This window comes from Pelobates fuscus, chromosome 5 (assembly GCF_036172605.1).
Source record: "Pelobates fuscus isolate aPelFus1 chromosome 5, aPelFus1.pri, whole genome shotgun sequence".
Taxonomy (NCBI): domain Eukaryota; kingdom Metazoa; phylum Chordata; class Amphibia; order Anura; family Pelobatidae; genus Pelobates; species Pelobates fuscus.
The window spans coordinates 15164625-15182535 of NC_086321.1; the positions used below are offsets into that span (position 1 = coordinate 15164625).

The 17911-nt window shown below is 43.4% G+C and overlaps 1 protein-coding gene across 2 annotated transcripts in view; it reads right to left on the minus strand.

The window, feature by feature from the left end:
- Positions 1-17911, minus strand: part of PDE8B (phosphodiesterase 8B) — a 155516-nt gene that overhangs the window by 58801 nt on the left and 78804 nt on the right. For both annotated transcript variants that reach the window (XM_063453602.1, XM_063453600.1), the window contains exons 3-5: positions 5566-5756; positions 4297-4356; positions 2821-2878 (exon numbers count right to left, since the gene is read on the minus strand). In XM_063453602.1, coding sequence (XP_063309672.1) covers positions 2821-2878; positions 4297-4356; positions 5566-5756 — 309 coding nt within the window. The remainder of the gene's footprint in view (positions 1-2820; positions 2879-4296; positions 4357-5565; positions 5757-17911) is intronic.

Sequence of the window (17911 nt, forward strand, 5' to 3'; positions counted from 1 at the left end):
TGTAATTAAAAGAAGAGACAATCTCTTTGTGATGCTCAAATGCTGTCTAAATACATACAAACGGGGCGGAGCCAGCTGCTGAACCGACAGGTCGCATCCTCAGAGGGCTCCCGGCGAAATCAGCCTTAAAGTCCTGAAATATTGAACAATCACCCCCAAAAAAAAGCACGACAACTACCCACGTAGGAGGCAGATATGGGCAGGAAAAGCAAGAAGCCCAAGCCCGACCCGCCCCGGCCGGGCGCCAGTATAGGAGACCTATGGCGGCGAGCGCATGGCGCACACGAAACTGACATGGCCGCTTACATGGAGGGCATCGAGGACTCAGATGAACTGCTCTCTGAGTCAGAGGAGCTATTTCAGCCCATGACACGGGCATCGGAGAAGCCCAACCCGAAGCCTGCCAGGCCACTTGACACGGCCCCGGTCACAAAGGCCGAAATGAGGGAGTTGCTGGCGGAGCTTCGCCAGAATATCCAGGAGGACGTGGCAGGCATGCGGAGAGACATAAAAGGCCTCACAGACCGCATGGAAACCGCGGAACAAACCTCCAACATGCACACTGGGCAAATGGCCGGACTCCAACAGGAGATGAAACTTTTACAGCAGAAACACGCGAAAATGGAGCAAGCTATGGCTGCTATGGAGGACACACGACGCGCCCAGAACCTTAAGGTTAGGGGCATCGCTGACTCAGTCCCGGACTCTGAGCTTCCTCACCTTGTGCGGCGCTTGTTAAATACGATACTGCCGCCAAAACAGGCCAAAGGAGTAGGCCTTGACGGAGTGTTTAGGCTCCCTAAACCACCGACGGCCCCATCAGCAGCAACCAGAGATCTGATAATAAGATTCCAGAAGAGACAAGACAAGGACACAGTCATGGCCGCCAGCAGAGGTACCGCACCGTTTAGCTTCAAGGACATGTCATTATCATTTTATTCAGACTTCTCTAAGGGGACTATGGCCTGGCACTCGGCTCTGAGGCCTTTTACCGCCTTGCTCCGCGAACGTGATGTCAGATACAGATGGCGCTCACCGCACAAACTGCAAGTGTGCCACGGAGACGCCACATACCTCATTGCAGACCTACAGGAGGCAGAGACCCACCTCCCTGCCTTGGGCTTACCGGCAGACGCCATGAAGCGACACCTTACATCTTACAAGCCACACAGATGGAATCCGGCTACCTCTAAGCCCTTCGTTCCGGGAGAACCCGCCAGCGCTGCACAGACTGTAGCCACCACCTGAGAGCTCCCGAGGGACTGCTAGGCCCCACTGGCCACTAATACCATTGCATTGCTTTTCCTTTTCATAGGTTAATCGCATTTGTTCAGCATTTAAGTTTGTTTATAGTTCTATTTAACCTATGTTTATTTCTTTTTATACTTGCCCATAATTGCCTATGTATATGCAGACGGCTTTAACTGGGTAGGCCTTTGTGAATCGTGAACCCCTAACACTGTCCACATATGCTTGCGCACTAACAGCCAGACACTACCAGTCTTAGTGACACTTACTCATGGGCCCACACTCTAGGTCTGAACTATCCATATACTACTCATACCCACACTCTATTTCTTGGTATGAAGGAAGCCTAGTAAGTGTAACGAGATAGAACTCACGCAGTTTAGTTTATTTAGTGGAATCATTTTTACTAACAGATGTTTTCTCATACTAATGTTAACTAGCTATCCTCTCGCTATGCTAACCGACAGAGGGTTCCCTGGCATTTGCATCTACACAACCACTAAGTTTATGCTACACCGTCTCAATTTATTTTTATTTTACTATTTTACTCTTGGCATGTTTACGCTCGCAACCGTGCTACTGAATAGTGCTATATCAAAGCTTAATAGGTATAGCCTCCCTAGCTCGTGCCTACCTAACTAAATTCTAGCATCGGTCAATACTTGTTATACTACCTTTTTTAAATTTGTACATGTCAGTCAGGAAAGCCCCTAGGTTAACCGTTATGTCAATCTACTGTCTACGTTATATCTAAACAAAACTTAAAAAATTGTGCCGTATATTCCTTATGCCATGTTTTGTTCATTGTATGATACTGCTTACGACTGCTATCGTGGCTGAGTAAGCCTATTGTTATGCCTTGCACAACAAAAATAAAGAATTTAAAAAAAAAAAATAAATACATACAAACATCAAATGGAATCCCTAGCAGAAATGCTATTTATCATAAAAGTGCAGGTTTCTCTTGCAATCGACAGGTTTATGAATTGGGCAAGGGTAACATATAGATAACCCTTAAAGCGCTGAAAAACGTTTTATGAGTCTGCATACCTGCCAATTGACAGAGGTGGGCATAAAAGAGAGCAGACGTACAGGAGGAGGCACGTGTTGCTTATCAAACGGTGTGGACCCGTTCCAAAAGAGATTGGCGAAGCTGACCGACAGCCTGCCCCCCTCCGGCAGACCATGCAATCTCTTAATGCTCAGTCCTATGCCAGCGACTTATAATAGCTGTAACAGTACTCAGAAATGTGAGACTGTCCCGACAAATCTAGGACTGTTGGCACCAATGGGTCTGGTATGGGCTTTTAAAGTGAATTTCAAATATTAGTACAATATTGAAAAATTGGACTATGTATTTATGTTTGGCTGATTTGTCCTAAATTTTGAAATTCACTTTTTCATACTAGATACTACATGTAAAAATGACTAAAACGGATAGGTTTGTTTTATAAGATGTTCAGTCTTCCCAGTGGATTTTACACATGTTTATTCTCAGATATTGCTAAGATTGCCTGATATTACAAAGATTGCCGTTCATCTAACACGAAGGAAGTGTTAAATGTCTCTTACCCTGCTGAATCCTGTTCGCAGGAGAGGAAGGACAGACATCTCTTCTTGATCAGAGTTGCTGCGTAAAAAACAAAATCCTGTAATTATTTACACACACCAATAAAACACAGGCTTGTGTCACATTAAGGACAAAGTAAAAATAAAGGTATTTTTACTCAACCAGGAATTGTGAAGAACTGTAAAGACGTTTCATGTTTAAACATTTCCCAACTAAACTAGTTTCCAAGTTCGGCAAGTTTGAAAGTTTTCACTTCTGTCTAATGTTAGTGTAATTAATACATTTAATGTGTGTCACATCAGATGCAATGTTTAAGAGGATATAGTTACAGTTAGTAATCAGTGGAACCACCTGAAACACTGAGTGCCAGACTTAAATGTCCTGTGATTCATGAGACATTTGAAGTTTGCTTCACACACCCGACGAGTGGCCTTAACCACCGACCACTGGATCATAACAAATATTTAGGTCATCGTGCTATTTCACTGGCTCCTCAGAGGTTGGAAGAAGCACATCGTGATCACAGGAAGATCAGACCACATTAATCCACAATTGTTTAATTGTTTATTGTAACCACGCAGCCTTCCTGAGTACAGCGAAGACTACTCTGGCACTGGGAGAAATCTAATGAAGCAGTTTTATGAATGTACTTATTTATTATGTTACAGTTGAAGAAAAGGGCACTAAGCTGATTTTAAAACCGAGGACTGAGTAACAAAAGTCATGGCACAAACATAAACTGTGACCCGGTAATAAAATGTTGCACGTTTTTAGGACAAATAATATCAATATCAAATAAGGAGTCATACATGAGAGACATGTTTTATGCCCAACCAAACTTTCTAAACATCTAAGAACCACAGTTCTTGTCAGTGAAGGATACCTTTTAGAAAAAAAAAATCAAAAGGGGATTTAAAAAAAATAAATGAAATGTTGTTTGAAATAGTGGAGTATATAGCTAAAACATGGGATAAAACCAATATTTTTTTTCCTCAATCAATTTTAGAGGATTTTATCAATGAAATTCCAAATACTAGAAATGTACACATTGTATGAAATAAACCGTGATATATTTATATACAACAAATAAATAAAACTGGACAAACACCCTGCTTATCGCTATGTTTAAGCTGACATAAGCAGACAGCATTTCTGGGAATGCAGTTTCCTAGAAATTCCACCAAAACCTTAAAGTGATATCCGTAAGTGGGTATAATGCCCTCGTACAGCAAGTACTGTTACACTAAACATCTGTACTATACTAAGCATCCTCTAGTGTAGAATTCAGCCATGCATTTTGACCTAACAAAAATGCTTTAGAATGTGAGAAGGTGCGTGGCGGACTGTTCCCAGTCTTTCTTCACAGATTATTATTTAAATTATTAAAAGGTGGAGAACAGGGAATTAAGACTTTCTTAACTTAACAAACAGATACAAAAAATAAATAAAAGATCAATCGAGGACAGCAAATAACTTACACGCGTGGAACTACAGCAAGGATTGTAGTGTGTTCGGCTGGCTTTGTTGCTCGTATTGACCTGCAGTAAACAGAGACTTTAGTGAGTCCTGTATTTTGACGATGACACAACTTTCATAATTTTAGTTCTCCATGGATTTCAAACAAAGCAATCAAGGTGTGTGTTCCAAAGAATATTGTTCCAGAACTGAGCAGGATTTTTTATATGTTTTCTGGCAAAGCCTAATCTGAACTTCCTATCTTGAGACTTAATGATTTGCTGGCCCCTACCTACGCGTGGGGAGGAAGATAGGGTAGGTGCCTTATTTACTTACCTCCACATGACGTATATCGGATGGAGGAAGAGGATATTCAACCTGACCCCAAGTCCTTTTTTTTCTGTATAAATGACCCACCCCCGCTGTGATGTAAAAGCAAGAGAACTGGTAAGCTCAGCAGGAAGACACACATACTGTGTAAGTGGTAAAATAACTCAAAAATATCAGACTGCGAATAACACAATTTATTATAACAGTTTTCTGTCTTACTAGTATACCGTATTTTATAAATACCGCTCGTTTTGACTTCTGATGGTGAATCAAGCCTTACATATATAGCTCACATATCTGCTGCAGTGAACACAATATTTATAGAGCTTTAACATTGGACATATGATATCGAGGGAATGTTTAATATTTAAGGATCAGGTGGCAGCTTGTCCGTGGGTTGCTTGCTCTGTGAATGCTATGATATCGTCAGATGCCGACTATTTACGGCTGTTATTGAAGCAGTTGGAAATGTTAGCGCCATCTAGAGGACAAAAATGATGTGGTGCCTCATAGGAACTTACATTACCGGACATGTACATTAATTAACGGACTATTGGTTATATTTGTTATTATTTTATTATTTATATAGCGCCATTAGATTCCGTAGCGCTGTACAATGGGTGATGATTACTTATAATTATTATTATTGGCATTTATTCTGATATCTGAGGTCTGGACCCTGGCTTACCCTGATCTGCATATAGCTCCATCATGCTCTAATAGTAACAGATTGTTTAGTTTAGCCTGACTCATAGTAACATACATCCAATTACTGACACAGTATTTTAGAAGGCATCATTTTCTGTTGCTTCAAACTTTAGAACCGACTCCTTTCTATACTAATGATTGCTATAGATGGGTGCAAGTTGGCACGGTGCCTTTGGTTACAAGCTTGTAACACTGTAAGACCTCTTATTAATGAATCAATTTGGACCTGGATTTGGCACTGGTCATATACACACCTGCACATAGCTTCTGCATCAAGGTATCTTGAATTCCTGTGATCTATGACAATTATCTCATGGTGTTTATCCAAAAAGCATTCAAGGGCGGATTCCGGCGTCCGAGCGATGTTACATCGGTACCCGGCTCGATCACAGGCCCACCAGAAGCCATCACTCTGACTGTCCTCCTTAGCAAATATGAGCAACACCTGGGAGTAAAGGCAATAACCTTCATTAGAAAACTTCACGGTATATTTCACACAAATTAAACATCGAAACACAAAATAACCAACAAAATAATAGATAAATTGGCACATGAAAAAGAAAGAGGAAAAAAAAAACATATTGACACAAACTTCTGGCTCTGCTGTTATTTAAAGTAATTCTTTAGATTTTCATTGAGAGTACCACATCACAAATCTATGTATCAGGCCCAGGCTGGCACAAACTGTTTATATTGCAGCTTTGTCTAATTATTAATGGCCAGGAAGACCAAAAATATATACAGTATACACACAGATATAGGGTAGCACTGATTACAAATGTATTAACAGCAAGAATAAACCTCAAATGTGTAAAAACATAAAAAAATAGGAGATATAATATGTATAATACTTAAGACCAGCAAAACCAGACAGAACATCTCATTCTGTGTGTTTTGTCTTGATCGAGACCAAAACTAATTGAAACTTGAATACAGTAGCACTTGCAAATACCAAAGGGATCATGATCTTAGAATTTATTGACAACTGTATCAAATATAGTAACATAGATACATCAAACAATGAATAGTGTTCCTAAAAGCAAACTGCAACATTTAGGCCACAATAGATGATCTGTAAAAATATTTTTTGCTTTGTTTTTTAATTCGGCAATTTGGGCCTGATTTTAAGTATATACCTACAGACACAGTACGGCTATTTTAGCACACATTTTGGGGTTCCTTTTCCACAATAGTTCATGGTTTAATGCATAAACAGCAGAGAAATATAATATTCTGTTCGGCAAAATGAAAAACAAATCAAATATCAGCTGGCCACAGATTAACGTGAATGTGTGATCATGTGCCAACAAATAATATAGCTGGCCATACAGAAAGGCATACTCCTTAATGACCCGCACCCAATGAATGGCTTGCCATACAGACAGGCATACTCCTTAATGACCCGCACCCAATGAATGGCTGGCCATACAGAAAGGCATACTCCTTAATGACCCGCACCCAATGAATAGCTGGCCATAAAGAAAGGCATACTCCTTAATGACCCGCACCAAATGAATAGCTGGCCATACAGAAAGGCATACTCCTTAATGACCCGCACCCAATGAATGGCTGGCCATACAGAAAGGCATACTCCTTAATGACCCGCACCCAATGAATAGCTGGCCATACAGAAAGGCATACTCCTTAATGACCCGCACCCAATGAATATCTGGCAATACAGAAAGGCATACTCCTTAATGACCTGCACCCAATGAATAGCTGGCCATACAGAAAGGCATACTCCTTAATGACCTGCACCCAATGAATAGCTGGCAATACAGAAAGACATACTCCTTAATGACCCGCACCCAATGAATGGCTGGCCATACAGAAAGGCATACTCCTTAATGACCCGCACCCAATGAATAGCTGGCCATAGAGAAAGGCATACTCCTTAATGACCCGCACCCAATGAATAGCTGGCCATACAGAAAGGCATACTCCTTAATGACCCGCACCCAATGAATAGCTGGCCATACAGAAAGGCATACTCCTTAATAACCCGCACCCAATGAATAGCTGGCCATACAGAAAGGCATACTCCTTAATGACCCGCACCCAATGAATAGCTGGCCATACAGAAAGGCAAACTCCTTAATGACCTGCACCCAATGAATAGCTGGCCATACAGAAAGGCATACTCCTTAATGACCCGCACCCAATGAATAGCTGGCCATACAGAAAGGCATACTACTTAATGACCCGCACCCAATGAATAGCTGGCCATACAGAAAGACATACCCCTTAATGACCTGCACCCAATGAATAGCTGGCCATACAGAACGCCATACTCCTTAATGACCTGCACCCAATGAATGGCTGGCCATACAGAAAGCCATACTCCTTAATGACCTGCACCCAATGAATGGCTGGCCATACAGAAAGGCATACTCCTTAATGACCCGCACCCAATGAATAGCTGGCCATACAGAAAGGCATACTCCTTAATGACCTGCACCCAATGAATAGCTGGCCATACAGAAAGGCATACTCCTTAATGACCCGCACCCAATGAATAGCTGGCCATACAGAAAGGCATACTCCTTAATGACCCGCACCCAATGAATATCTGGCCATACAGAAAGGCATACTCCTTAATGACCCGCACCCAATGAATAGCTGGCCATACAGAAAGGCATACTCCTTAATGACCCGCACCCAATGAATAGCTGGCCATACAGAAAGGCAAACTCCTTAATGACCTGCACCCAATGAATAGCTGGCCATACAGAAAGGCATACTCCTTAATGACCCGCACCCAATGAATAGCTGGCCATACAGAAAGGCATACTACTTAATGACCCGCACCCAATGAATAGCTGGCCATACAGAAAGACATACCCCTTAATGACCTGCACCCAATGAATAGCTGGCCATACAGAACGCCATACTCCTTAATGACCTGCACCCAATGAATGGCTGGCCATACAGAAAGCCATACTCCTTAATGACCTGCACCCAATGAATGGCTGGCCATACAGAAAGGCATACTCCTTAATGACCCGCACCCAATGAATAGCTGGCCATACAGAAAGGCATACTCCTTAATGACCTGCACCCAATGAATAGCTGGCCATACAGAAAGGCATACTCCTTAATGACCTGCACCCAATGAATAGCTGGCCATACAGAAAGGCATACTCCTTAATGACCTGCACCCAATGAATGGCTGGCCATACAGAAAGGCATACTCCTTAATGACCTGCACCCAATGAATAGCTGGCCATACAGAAAGGCATACTCCTTAATGACCCGCACCCAATGAATATCTGGCCATACAGAAAGGCATACTCCTTAATGACCTGCACCCAATGAATAGCTGGCCATAGAGAAAGGCATACTCCTTAATGACCTACACCCAATGAATAGCTGGCCATACAGAAAGGCATACTCCTTAATGACCCGCACCCAATGAATAGCTGGCCATACAGAAAGGCATACTCCTTAATGACCCGCACCCAATGAATAGCTGGCCATACAGAAAGGCATACTCCTTAATGACCTGCACCCAATGAATAGCTGGCCATACAGAAAGGCATACTCCTTAATGACCCGCACCCAATGAATAGCTGGCCATACAGAAAGGCATACTCCTTAATGACCCGCACCCAATGAATATCTGGCCATACAGAAAGGCATACTCCTTAATGACCCGCACCCAATGAATATCTGGCCATACAGAAAGGCATACTCCTTAATGACCTGCACCCAATGAATAGCTGGCCATACAGAAAGATGTACTCCTTAATGACCCGCACCCAATGAATAGCTGGCCATACAGAAAGGCATACTCCTTAATGACCTGCACCCAATGAATAGCTGGCCATACAGAAAGGCATACTCCTTAATGACCCGCACCCAATGAATAGCTGGCCATACAGAAAGGCATACTACTTAATGACCCGCACACAATGAATAGCTGGCCATACAGAAAGGCATACTCCTTAATGACCTGCACCCAATGAATAGCTGGCCATACAGAAAGGCATACTCCTTAATGACCCGCACCCAATGAATAGCTGGCCATACAGAAAGGCATACTCCTTAATGACCCGCACCCAATGAATATCTGGCCATACAGAAAGGCATACTCCTTAATGACCCGCACCCAATGAATAGCTGGCCATACAGAAAGGCATACTCCTTAATGACCCGCACCCAATGAATATCTGGTAATACAGAAAGACATACTCCTTAATGACCCGCACCCAATGAATGGCTGGCCATACAGAAAGGCATACTCCTTAATGACCCGCAACCAATGAATAGCTGGCCATAGAGAAAGGCATACTCCTTAATGACCCGCACCCAATGAATAGCTGGCCATACAGAAAGGCATACTCCTTAATGACCCGCACCCAATGAATAGCTGGCCATACAGAAAGGCATACTCCTTAATAACCCGCACCCAATGAATAGCTGGCCATACAGAAAGGCATACTCCTTAATGACCCGCACCCAATGAATAGCTGGCCATACAGAAAGGCAAACTCCTTAATGACCTGCACCCAATGAATAGCTGGCCATACAGAAAGGCATACTCCTTAATGACCCGCACCCAATGAATAGCTGGCCATACAGAAAGGCATACTACTTAATGACCCGCACCCAATGAATAGCTGGCCATACAGAAAGACATACCCCTTAATGACCTGCACCCAATGAATAGCTGGCCATACAGAACGCCATACTCCTTAATGACCTGCACCCAATGAATGGCTGGCCATAAAGAAAGCCATACTCCTTAATGACCTGCACCCAATGAATGGCTGGCCATACAGAAAGGCATACTCCTTAATGACCCGCACCCAATGAATAGCTGGCCATACAGAAAGGCATACTCCTTAATGACCCGCACCCAATGAATAGCTGGCCATACAGAAAGGCATACTCCTTAATGACCCGCACCCAATGAATATCTGGCCATACAGAAAGGCATACTCCTTAATGACCCGCACCCAATGAATAGCTGGCCATACAGAAAGGCATACTCCTTAATGACCCGCACCCAATGAATAGCTGGCCATACAGAAAGGCAAACTCCTTAATGACCTGCACCCAATGAATAGCTGGCCATACAGAAAGGCATACTCCTTAATGACCCGCACCCAATGAATAGCTGGCCATACAGAAAGGCATACTACTTAATGACCCGCACCCAATGAATAGCTGGCCATACAGAAAGACATACCCCTTAATGACCTGCACCCAATGAATAGCTGGCCATACAGAACGCCATACTCCTTAATGACCTGCACCCAATGAATGGCTGGCCATACAGAAAGCCATACTCCTTAATGACCTGCACCCAATGAATGGCTGGCCATACAGAAAGGCATACTCCTTAATGACCCGCACCCAATGAATAGCTGGCCATACAGAAAGGCATACTCCTTAATGACCTGCACCCAATGAATAGCTGGCCATACAGAAAGGCATACTCCTTAATGACCTGCACCCAATGAATAGCTGGCCATACAGAAAGGCATACTCCTTAATGACCTGCACCCAATGAATGGCTGGCCATACAGAAAGGCATACTCCTTAATGACCTGCACCCAATGAATAGCTGGCCATACAGAAAGGCATACTCCTTAATGACCCGCACCCAATGAATATCTGGCCATACAGAAAGGCATACTCCTTAATGACCTGCACCCAATGAATAGCTGGCCATAGAGAAAGGCATACTCCTTAATGACCTACACCCAATGAATAGCTGGCCATACAGAAAGGCATACTCCTTAATGACCCGCACCCAATGAATAGCTGGCCATACAGAAAGGCATACTCCTTAATGACCCGCACCCAATGAATATCTGGCCATACAGAAAGGCATACTCCTTAATGACCCGCACCCAATGAATATCTGGCCATACAGAAAGGCATACTCCTTAATGACCTGCACCCAATGAATAGCTGGCCATACAGAAAGATGTACTCCTTAATGACCCGCACCCAATGAATAGCTGGCCATACAGAAAGGCATACTCCTTAATGACCTGCACCCAATGAATAGCTGGCCATACAGAAAGGCATACTCCTTAATGACCCGCACCCAATGAATAGCTGGCCATACAGAAAGGCATACTACTTAATGACCCGCACCCAATGAATAGCTGGCCATACAGAAAGGCATACTCCTTAATGACCCGCACCCAATGAATAGCTGGCCATACAGAAAGGCATACTCCTTAATGACCTGCACCCAATGAATAGCTGGCCATACAGAAAGGCATACTCCTTAATGACCCGCACCCAATGAATAGCTGGCCATACAGAAAGGCATACTACTTAATGACCCGCACCCAATGAATAGCTGGCCATACAGAAAGGCATACTCCTTAATGACCTGCACCCAATGAATAGCTGGCCATACAGAACGCCATACTCCTTAATGACCTGCACCCAATGAATGGCTGGCCATACAGAACGCCATACTCCTTAATGACCTGCACCCAATGAATGGCTGGCCATACAGAAAGGCATACTCCTTAATGACCTGCACCCAATGAATAGCTGGCCATACAGAAAGCCATACTCCTTAATGACCCGCACCCAATGAATAGCTGGCCATACAGAAAGGCATACTCCTTAATGACCTGCACCCAATGAATAGCTGGCCATACAGAAAGGCATACTCCTTAATGACCCGCACCCAATGAATAGCTGGCCATACAGAAAGGCATACTCCTTAAAGGGAAACTCCAGTGCCAGAAAAACGATTCGTTTTTCTGGCACTGGAGGGTCCCTCTCCCTCCCACCCACCAATCCCCGGTTACTGAAGGGGTGAAAACCCCTTCAGTGACTTACCTGGGACAGCGGCGATGTCCCTCGCCGCTGTCTCCGCCTCCGCGACGCTCCTCCTAGTGATTACGTCGGCTGGTGGGCGAGACTAATCTCGCTCACCGGCCGAGGAGACCTAATTCGCATGCGCGGAAATTCTGCGCATGCGCATTACGTCTCCCCATAGGAAAGCATTGAAAAATCATTTCAATGCTTTCCTATGGGGTTTTGAGCGACGCTGGAGGTCCTCACACAGCGCGAGGACGTCCAGCGACGCTCTAGCACAGGAAACCTGTGCTAGAACCCAGGAAGTGACCTCTAGTGGCTGTCTAATAGACAGCCACTAGAGGTGGAGTTAACCCTGCAATGTAAATATTGCAGTTTATGAAAAACTGCAATAATTACACTTGCAGGGTTAAGGGTAGTGGGAGTTGGCACCCAGACCACTCCAATGAGCAGAAGTGGTCTGGGTGCCTGGAGTGTCCCTTTAACCCCTTAAGGACCAAACTTCTGGAATAAAAGGGAATCGTGACATGTCACACATGTCATGTGTCATTAAGGGGTTAATGACCCGCACCCAATGAATAGCTGGCCATACAGAAAGGCATACTCCTTAATGACCTGCACCCAATGAATATCTGGCCATACAGAAAGGCATACTCCTTAATGACCCGCACCCAATGAATAGCTGGCCATACAGAAAGGCATACTCCTTAATGACCTGCACCCAATGAATAGCTGGCCATACAGAAAGCCATACTCCTTAATGACCTGCACCCAATGAATGGCTGGCCATACAGAAAGGCATACTCCTTAATGACCTGCACCCAATGAATATCTGGCCATACAGAAAGGCATACTCCTTAATGACCCGCACCCAATGAATAGCTGGCCATACAGAAAGGCATACTCCTTAATGACCTGCACCCAATGAAGAGCTGGCCATACAGAAAGGCATACTCCTTAATGACCCGCACCCAATGAATAGCTGGCCATACAGAAAAACATACTCCTTAATGACCTGCACCCAATGAATAGCTGGCCATACAGAAAGGCATACTCCTTAATGACCTGCACCCAATGAATAGCTGGCCATTCAGAAAGGCATACTCCTTAATGACCCGCACCCAATGAATAGCTGGCCATACAGAAAGACATACTCCTTAATGACCTGCACCCAATGAATATCTGGCCATACAGAAAGGCATACTCCTTAATGACCTGCACCCAATGAATAGCTGGCCATACAGAAAGGCATACTCCTTAATGACCTCCACCCAATGAATAGCTGGCTATACAGAAAGGCATACTCCTTAATGACCTGCACCCAATGAATGGCTGGCCATACAGAAAGACATACTCCTTAATGACCCGCACCCAATGAATGGCTGGCCATACAGAAAGGCATACTCCTTAATGACCTGCACCCAATGAATGGCTGGCCATACAGAAAGGCATACTCCTTAATGACCCGCACACAATGAATAGCTGGCCATACAGAAAGGCATACTCCTTAATGACCCGCACCCAATGAATGGCTGGCCATACAGAAAGGCATACTCCTTAATGACCCGCACCCAATGAATAGCTGGCCATACAGAAAGGCATACTCCTTAATGACCCGCACCCAATGAATAGCTGGCCATACAGAAAGGCATACTCCTTAATGACCCGCACCCAATGAATAGCTGGCCATACAGAAAGGCATACTCCTTAATGACCCGCACCCAATGAATGGCTGGCCATACAGAAAGGCATACTCCTTAATGACCCGCACCCAATGAATGGCTGGCCATACAGAAAGGCATACTCCTTAATGACCTGCACTCAATGAATATCTGGCCATACAGAAAGGCATACTCCTTAATGACCCGCACCCAATGAATAGCTGGCCATACAGAAAGGCATACTCCTTAATGACCCGCACCCAATGAATGTGTGTTACTTTCATTCATTATTGTTTTTATGCTGTGCCATTTTTATGCTGTTTTATGTGAGTTTAATTAAGGATTATTATATTATTATATCATGAACCACTAGGAAATTAATTTGTGTGATGGAAGATTTTATGAAGACAAACTAGAAAATTGCACTTGTTTACTTTAGATAAAATGTGTCTGACAGAGGATTAGATGTAATGCAAATACCTGAAGGGAAAGATTCTACTCACTAGAACAACTACGATGAGCTGTAGTTGTTCTGGTGACTATAGTGTCTTTTTAACATCCATACTATCCGGGCTGGGCACTGATCTGATCGCTTTTTAGGACAGCATGGGTGTTCACAGAAGCGCTATCCAGGTGTGGAATGGGTTTGGGAATGTGAGAACTTGGTGTCTGGCTGCTAATAAAATTGTCTGTCCAGGTACAGACACCTAGGCCCCAGGTATTGCTCAATGCCTATTGTTTCCCTGGGGACCCCCCATTGGGGACCCATGTATAAAAGGAGTGAGATTTGGACAATAAAGCATTCTTGTTTCACTCTGACAATAAGCCTCAACTAGTGATTGGGGATGGGATATCATCAAGCAAGAGCTAATAAATAAAGGGGGAAAGGGGACTTGTGGATAGACCATCACAACAACAATACTAGAATGGTGGTGTTCCTCACCCAACATTAAGCTATATTTATACCCCAATGAAATTTACCCAACACAGAAAGATAGTTAGACAGACAGACAGACAGACAGACAGACAGACAGACAGACAGACAGACAGACAGACAGACAGACAGAATGGAATGTTGACTTCAAAAGAGGAGAAAGCCCGAGAAAGGCTAGATGGGATAGGCGGTGGAGAGGTACATAGTGGGGGTGGAAGAATGCTGAAGGCCACCATAAGAAAGTGATACAGAAGTAACAGTCACAGAGAGAGACAGCCATGTTTTTGTGATTGTCACAAGATCAACAGCATTAGACCTGAAGAGATTATAAATATATGTTGATTTGTTTATACATATGGGGATTCACCCTTTTGGCATCCCTGCTTTACAGCATACGTACAGAAACAAAAATGGAATGTAAACGAGAGTAACAGAGTAATTGTGTAACTGGCGAAATGCCATGATGGCAATATGCAGCCTTAGAAAAGGTTAAATGATTTTTCTCTGTTCAAATAAACATGCCACTGCTCAGCCGCCCCAGGTTTCCAAAAGTTTATTACTATGGTAACATTGGTTTGTGACACAATCAATAGATCCCCCTGAGAGGCAATGGACTCGGTGAACCCATTAAAGCCCTCCTTATTAGCCAGGGTAACGTAGTGCGGCTTTTATCAATGTGCAACAGCATTTTCAGAATGAAGAATAGGAAACACATGCTCCATTTTTTTATTCATCATCTATAGCTGATTAACGAAATTAAATTACCACCTGTAACCTGCGGCGACCCTTACAGTCCTCTTTCACTCTGCATTACTGCATTACGTGAGCCTCTGCTGGCTGCAAGCTGCGGTTAGGAGAGAGAATGCTCTAACATTCTACTTCAAAAACAGAGAATGGGAGCTCACTTTCTATAAAGTTAATCATCTTTTTTTTTTTTTTTTGCAATACTGGCATGAAAGGAAAAATCATGTCTCATGATCACAACGAGCTTTGTTAGAAAAATGGAATATGTAAAATATATTAATCAATGAATATTAGTTATATAATACTTACAAATTGATCCAGAGAAGAAATGTAAACTGCTCTTTGGGTCCAGAATGATTTATCCAGATCCAAACTAAGTTTTAGGTCTTGATTATATTTTGTTTATTCATTTATAATTTTTGATATTTGTATAATTTGAAAAAAAAAATTCCAACGTTTATACAAATATTTTAAATTATTTGAAATGTTTATCCCAAAATATTAAATTGAGTTTTATAAACATTTTGTAATTTTAGATTTGTCTGTTATTGTGTGTCATTAACTCAGACGAGGTCAGTGACGTCTTAGATGGCATTATTAAGTTTGCTATTCAATTTTATAATTGAATTACTTTACAATCTCCTATTACATTGGAACTGCTCTAAAATGTAGATTGTCTGACTGCCAAACAGAGTGGACGCATGTTGAAAGACTACCTGTATTTCGCACGGGGATTGCGCTAGAAAACTCTAATCAAATTGTTGATCTAGTCACAATTGAGTACTTACCTAAGAGTGGGCCCCCCTGCCGAATGTGGGGATACCACTTCTGCGACTTTATTCATCTGGACTGCCAGGATCAAGATTTTTGTGGCCTTCCAGTGGTGCTGGTGTGGGACAGGCAGGAGGTCAGATACCCTGTTAGTCTGATTGGTAAAGGGGAGAAAGGGGAGAAATGGGGACAAATGTGGCGGAACCAACCTCGCCACTGGCCACTGGAGGAGCCTGGTCGCCCGCCTCCTGCCACTGGACTATGGCCCCATGTTTAACACTGTTCTTTTTCCATGCAGAAAGGCTGGTTCGTGCCTTTCTGCGGACTGTTAAAGTCACGAACACCGCTGAGCCACCTACCTCCCTTCTCCTACCTGCAGTCAATTATCCGAACACCGGTCCATTCGGTACTTTACTGTTTAAACCATGCTACCCCAGATAGTTATGCCATGGAGCCCAGCTGTATACTGAAAGACTGTGTGAAAGACTTTGCTCCATGGCGATTGAACTGTATGTATGTGATCTGAGCGCCATCCGGTAATAATGTGCGCTCAGATCTAAGCTATCTGGGGATATGTAGAATGTGTATGTTCTATGTGATAAATGTAACAGTATGTAATTTTATGCCTTTTATTGTCCTTTGTCTGCCATGTGGTTAATGGAGTTTTGCCTCTGTCCTTGGAGATAATTGGATTACTTCCCAATTATCTCCAGGACAGAGAGGAGGGATTGTAAAGCATTGTGGGATTGTAAGCTTGTGATTGGTCAATGTCCAATATGTTTCACAGTCTTCCATCTGGTCCCCTAGGGGAGTGTCCACCAGGTGGGAAACCTGCATAAAAGCCATGCAGGTAGCCCCAGTAAATCAGTTCTGCTTGACCCTCAAACAAAGTGTCGTCTCGTTCTTGGGGGAAATTGGATTGTATGTTGTTACAGTACGACTGCCAGGAGTGTAAACTGTTCGTATGGTTTTTCCTGTTTGGCTGTTAACAGCATTCGTGTGTTTCCTGTTCGGGAGTTTGGAGCATTCCCCTGGTTCCAGTTCGGGAGATTGGTGAATTCATGTTTTTGCAGTTCGGGAGATTGGTGAATTCATGTGTTTGCAGTTCGGGAGATTGGTGAATTCATGTGTTTGCAGTTGGGAGATTGGTGATTGCAGTAGCTGGCTGTGCAATGTTTGTGTCGCGGATGCTGTGTGTACAGTTAATGCAGAGTGTGTGTAAATGTGTAGTGAATGCAGAGTATGTGTAAATGTGTAGTGAATGCAGAGTGTGTGTGTTAATGTGTAGTGAATGCAGAGAGTGTGTTAGTGTGTAGCGAATGCAGTGTGTTAATGTGTAGCGAATTCAGAGGGTGTATTAGTGTGTAGTGGACGCAGAGTGTGTGTTAGTGTAGTGAATGCAGAGTGTTAATGTGTAGTGAATGCAGAGAGTGTTTGAGTAGTGGATGTAGTGTGTGTACAGTGATGTAGTGTGTGTTTGTGTAGTGGATGTAGTGTTTGTATGTACTAGATGAAATGTGTTTAGTGGATGCAGTGTCTGTAGTGGATGTAGTGTGTGCATTAGACGCAGTGTCTGTGTATAGTGAATGCAGAGTGTTTCAATTTGTGGTGGATATAGTGTGTGTACTGTGAATACAGAATGTTTGTGTAGTGGATGCTGTGTGTACAGTTGATGCAGAGTGTATGTTAGTGTAGTGA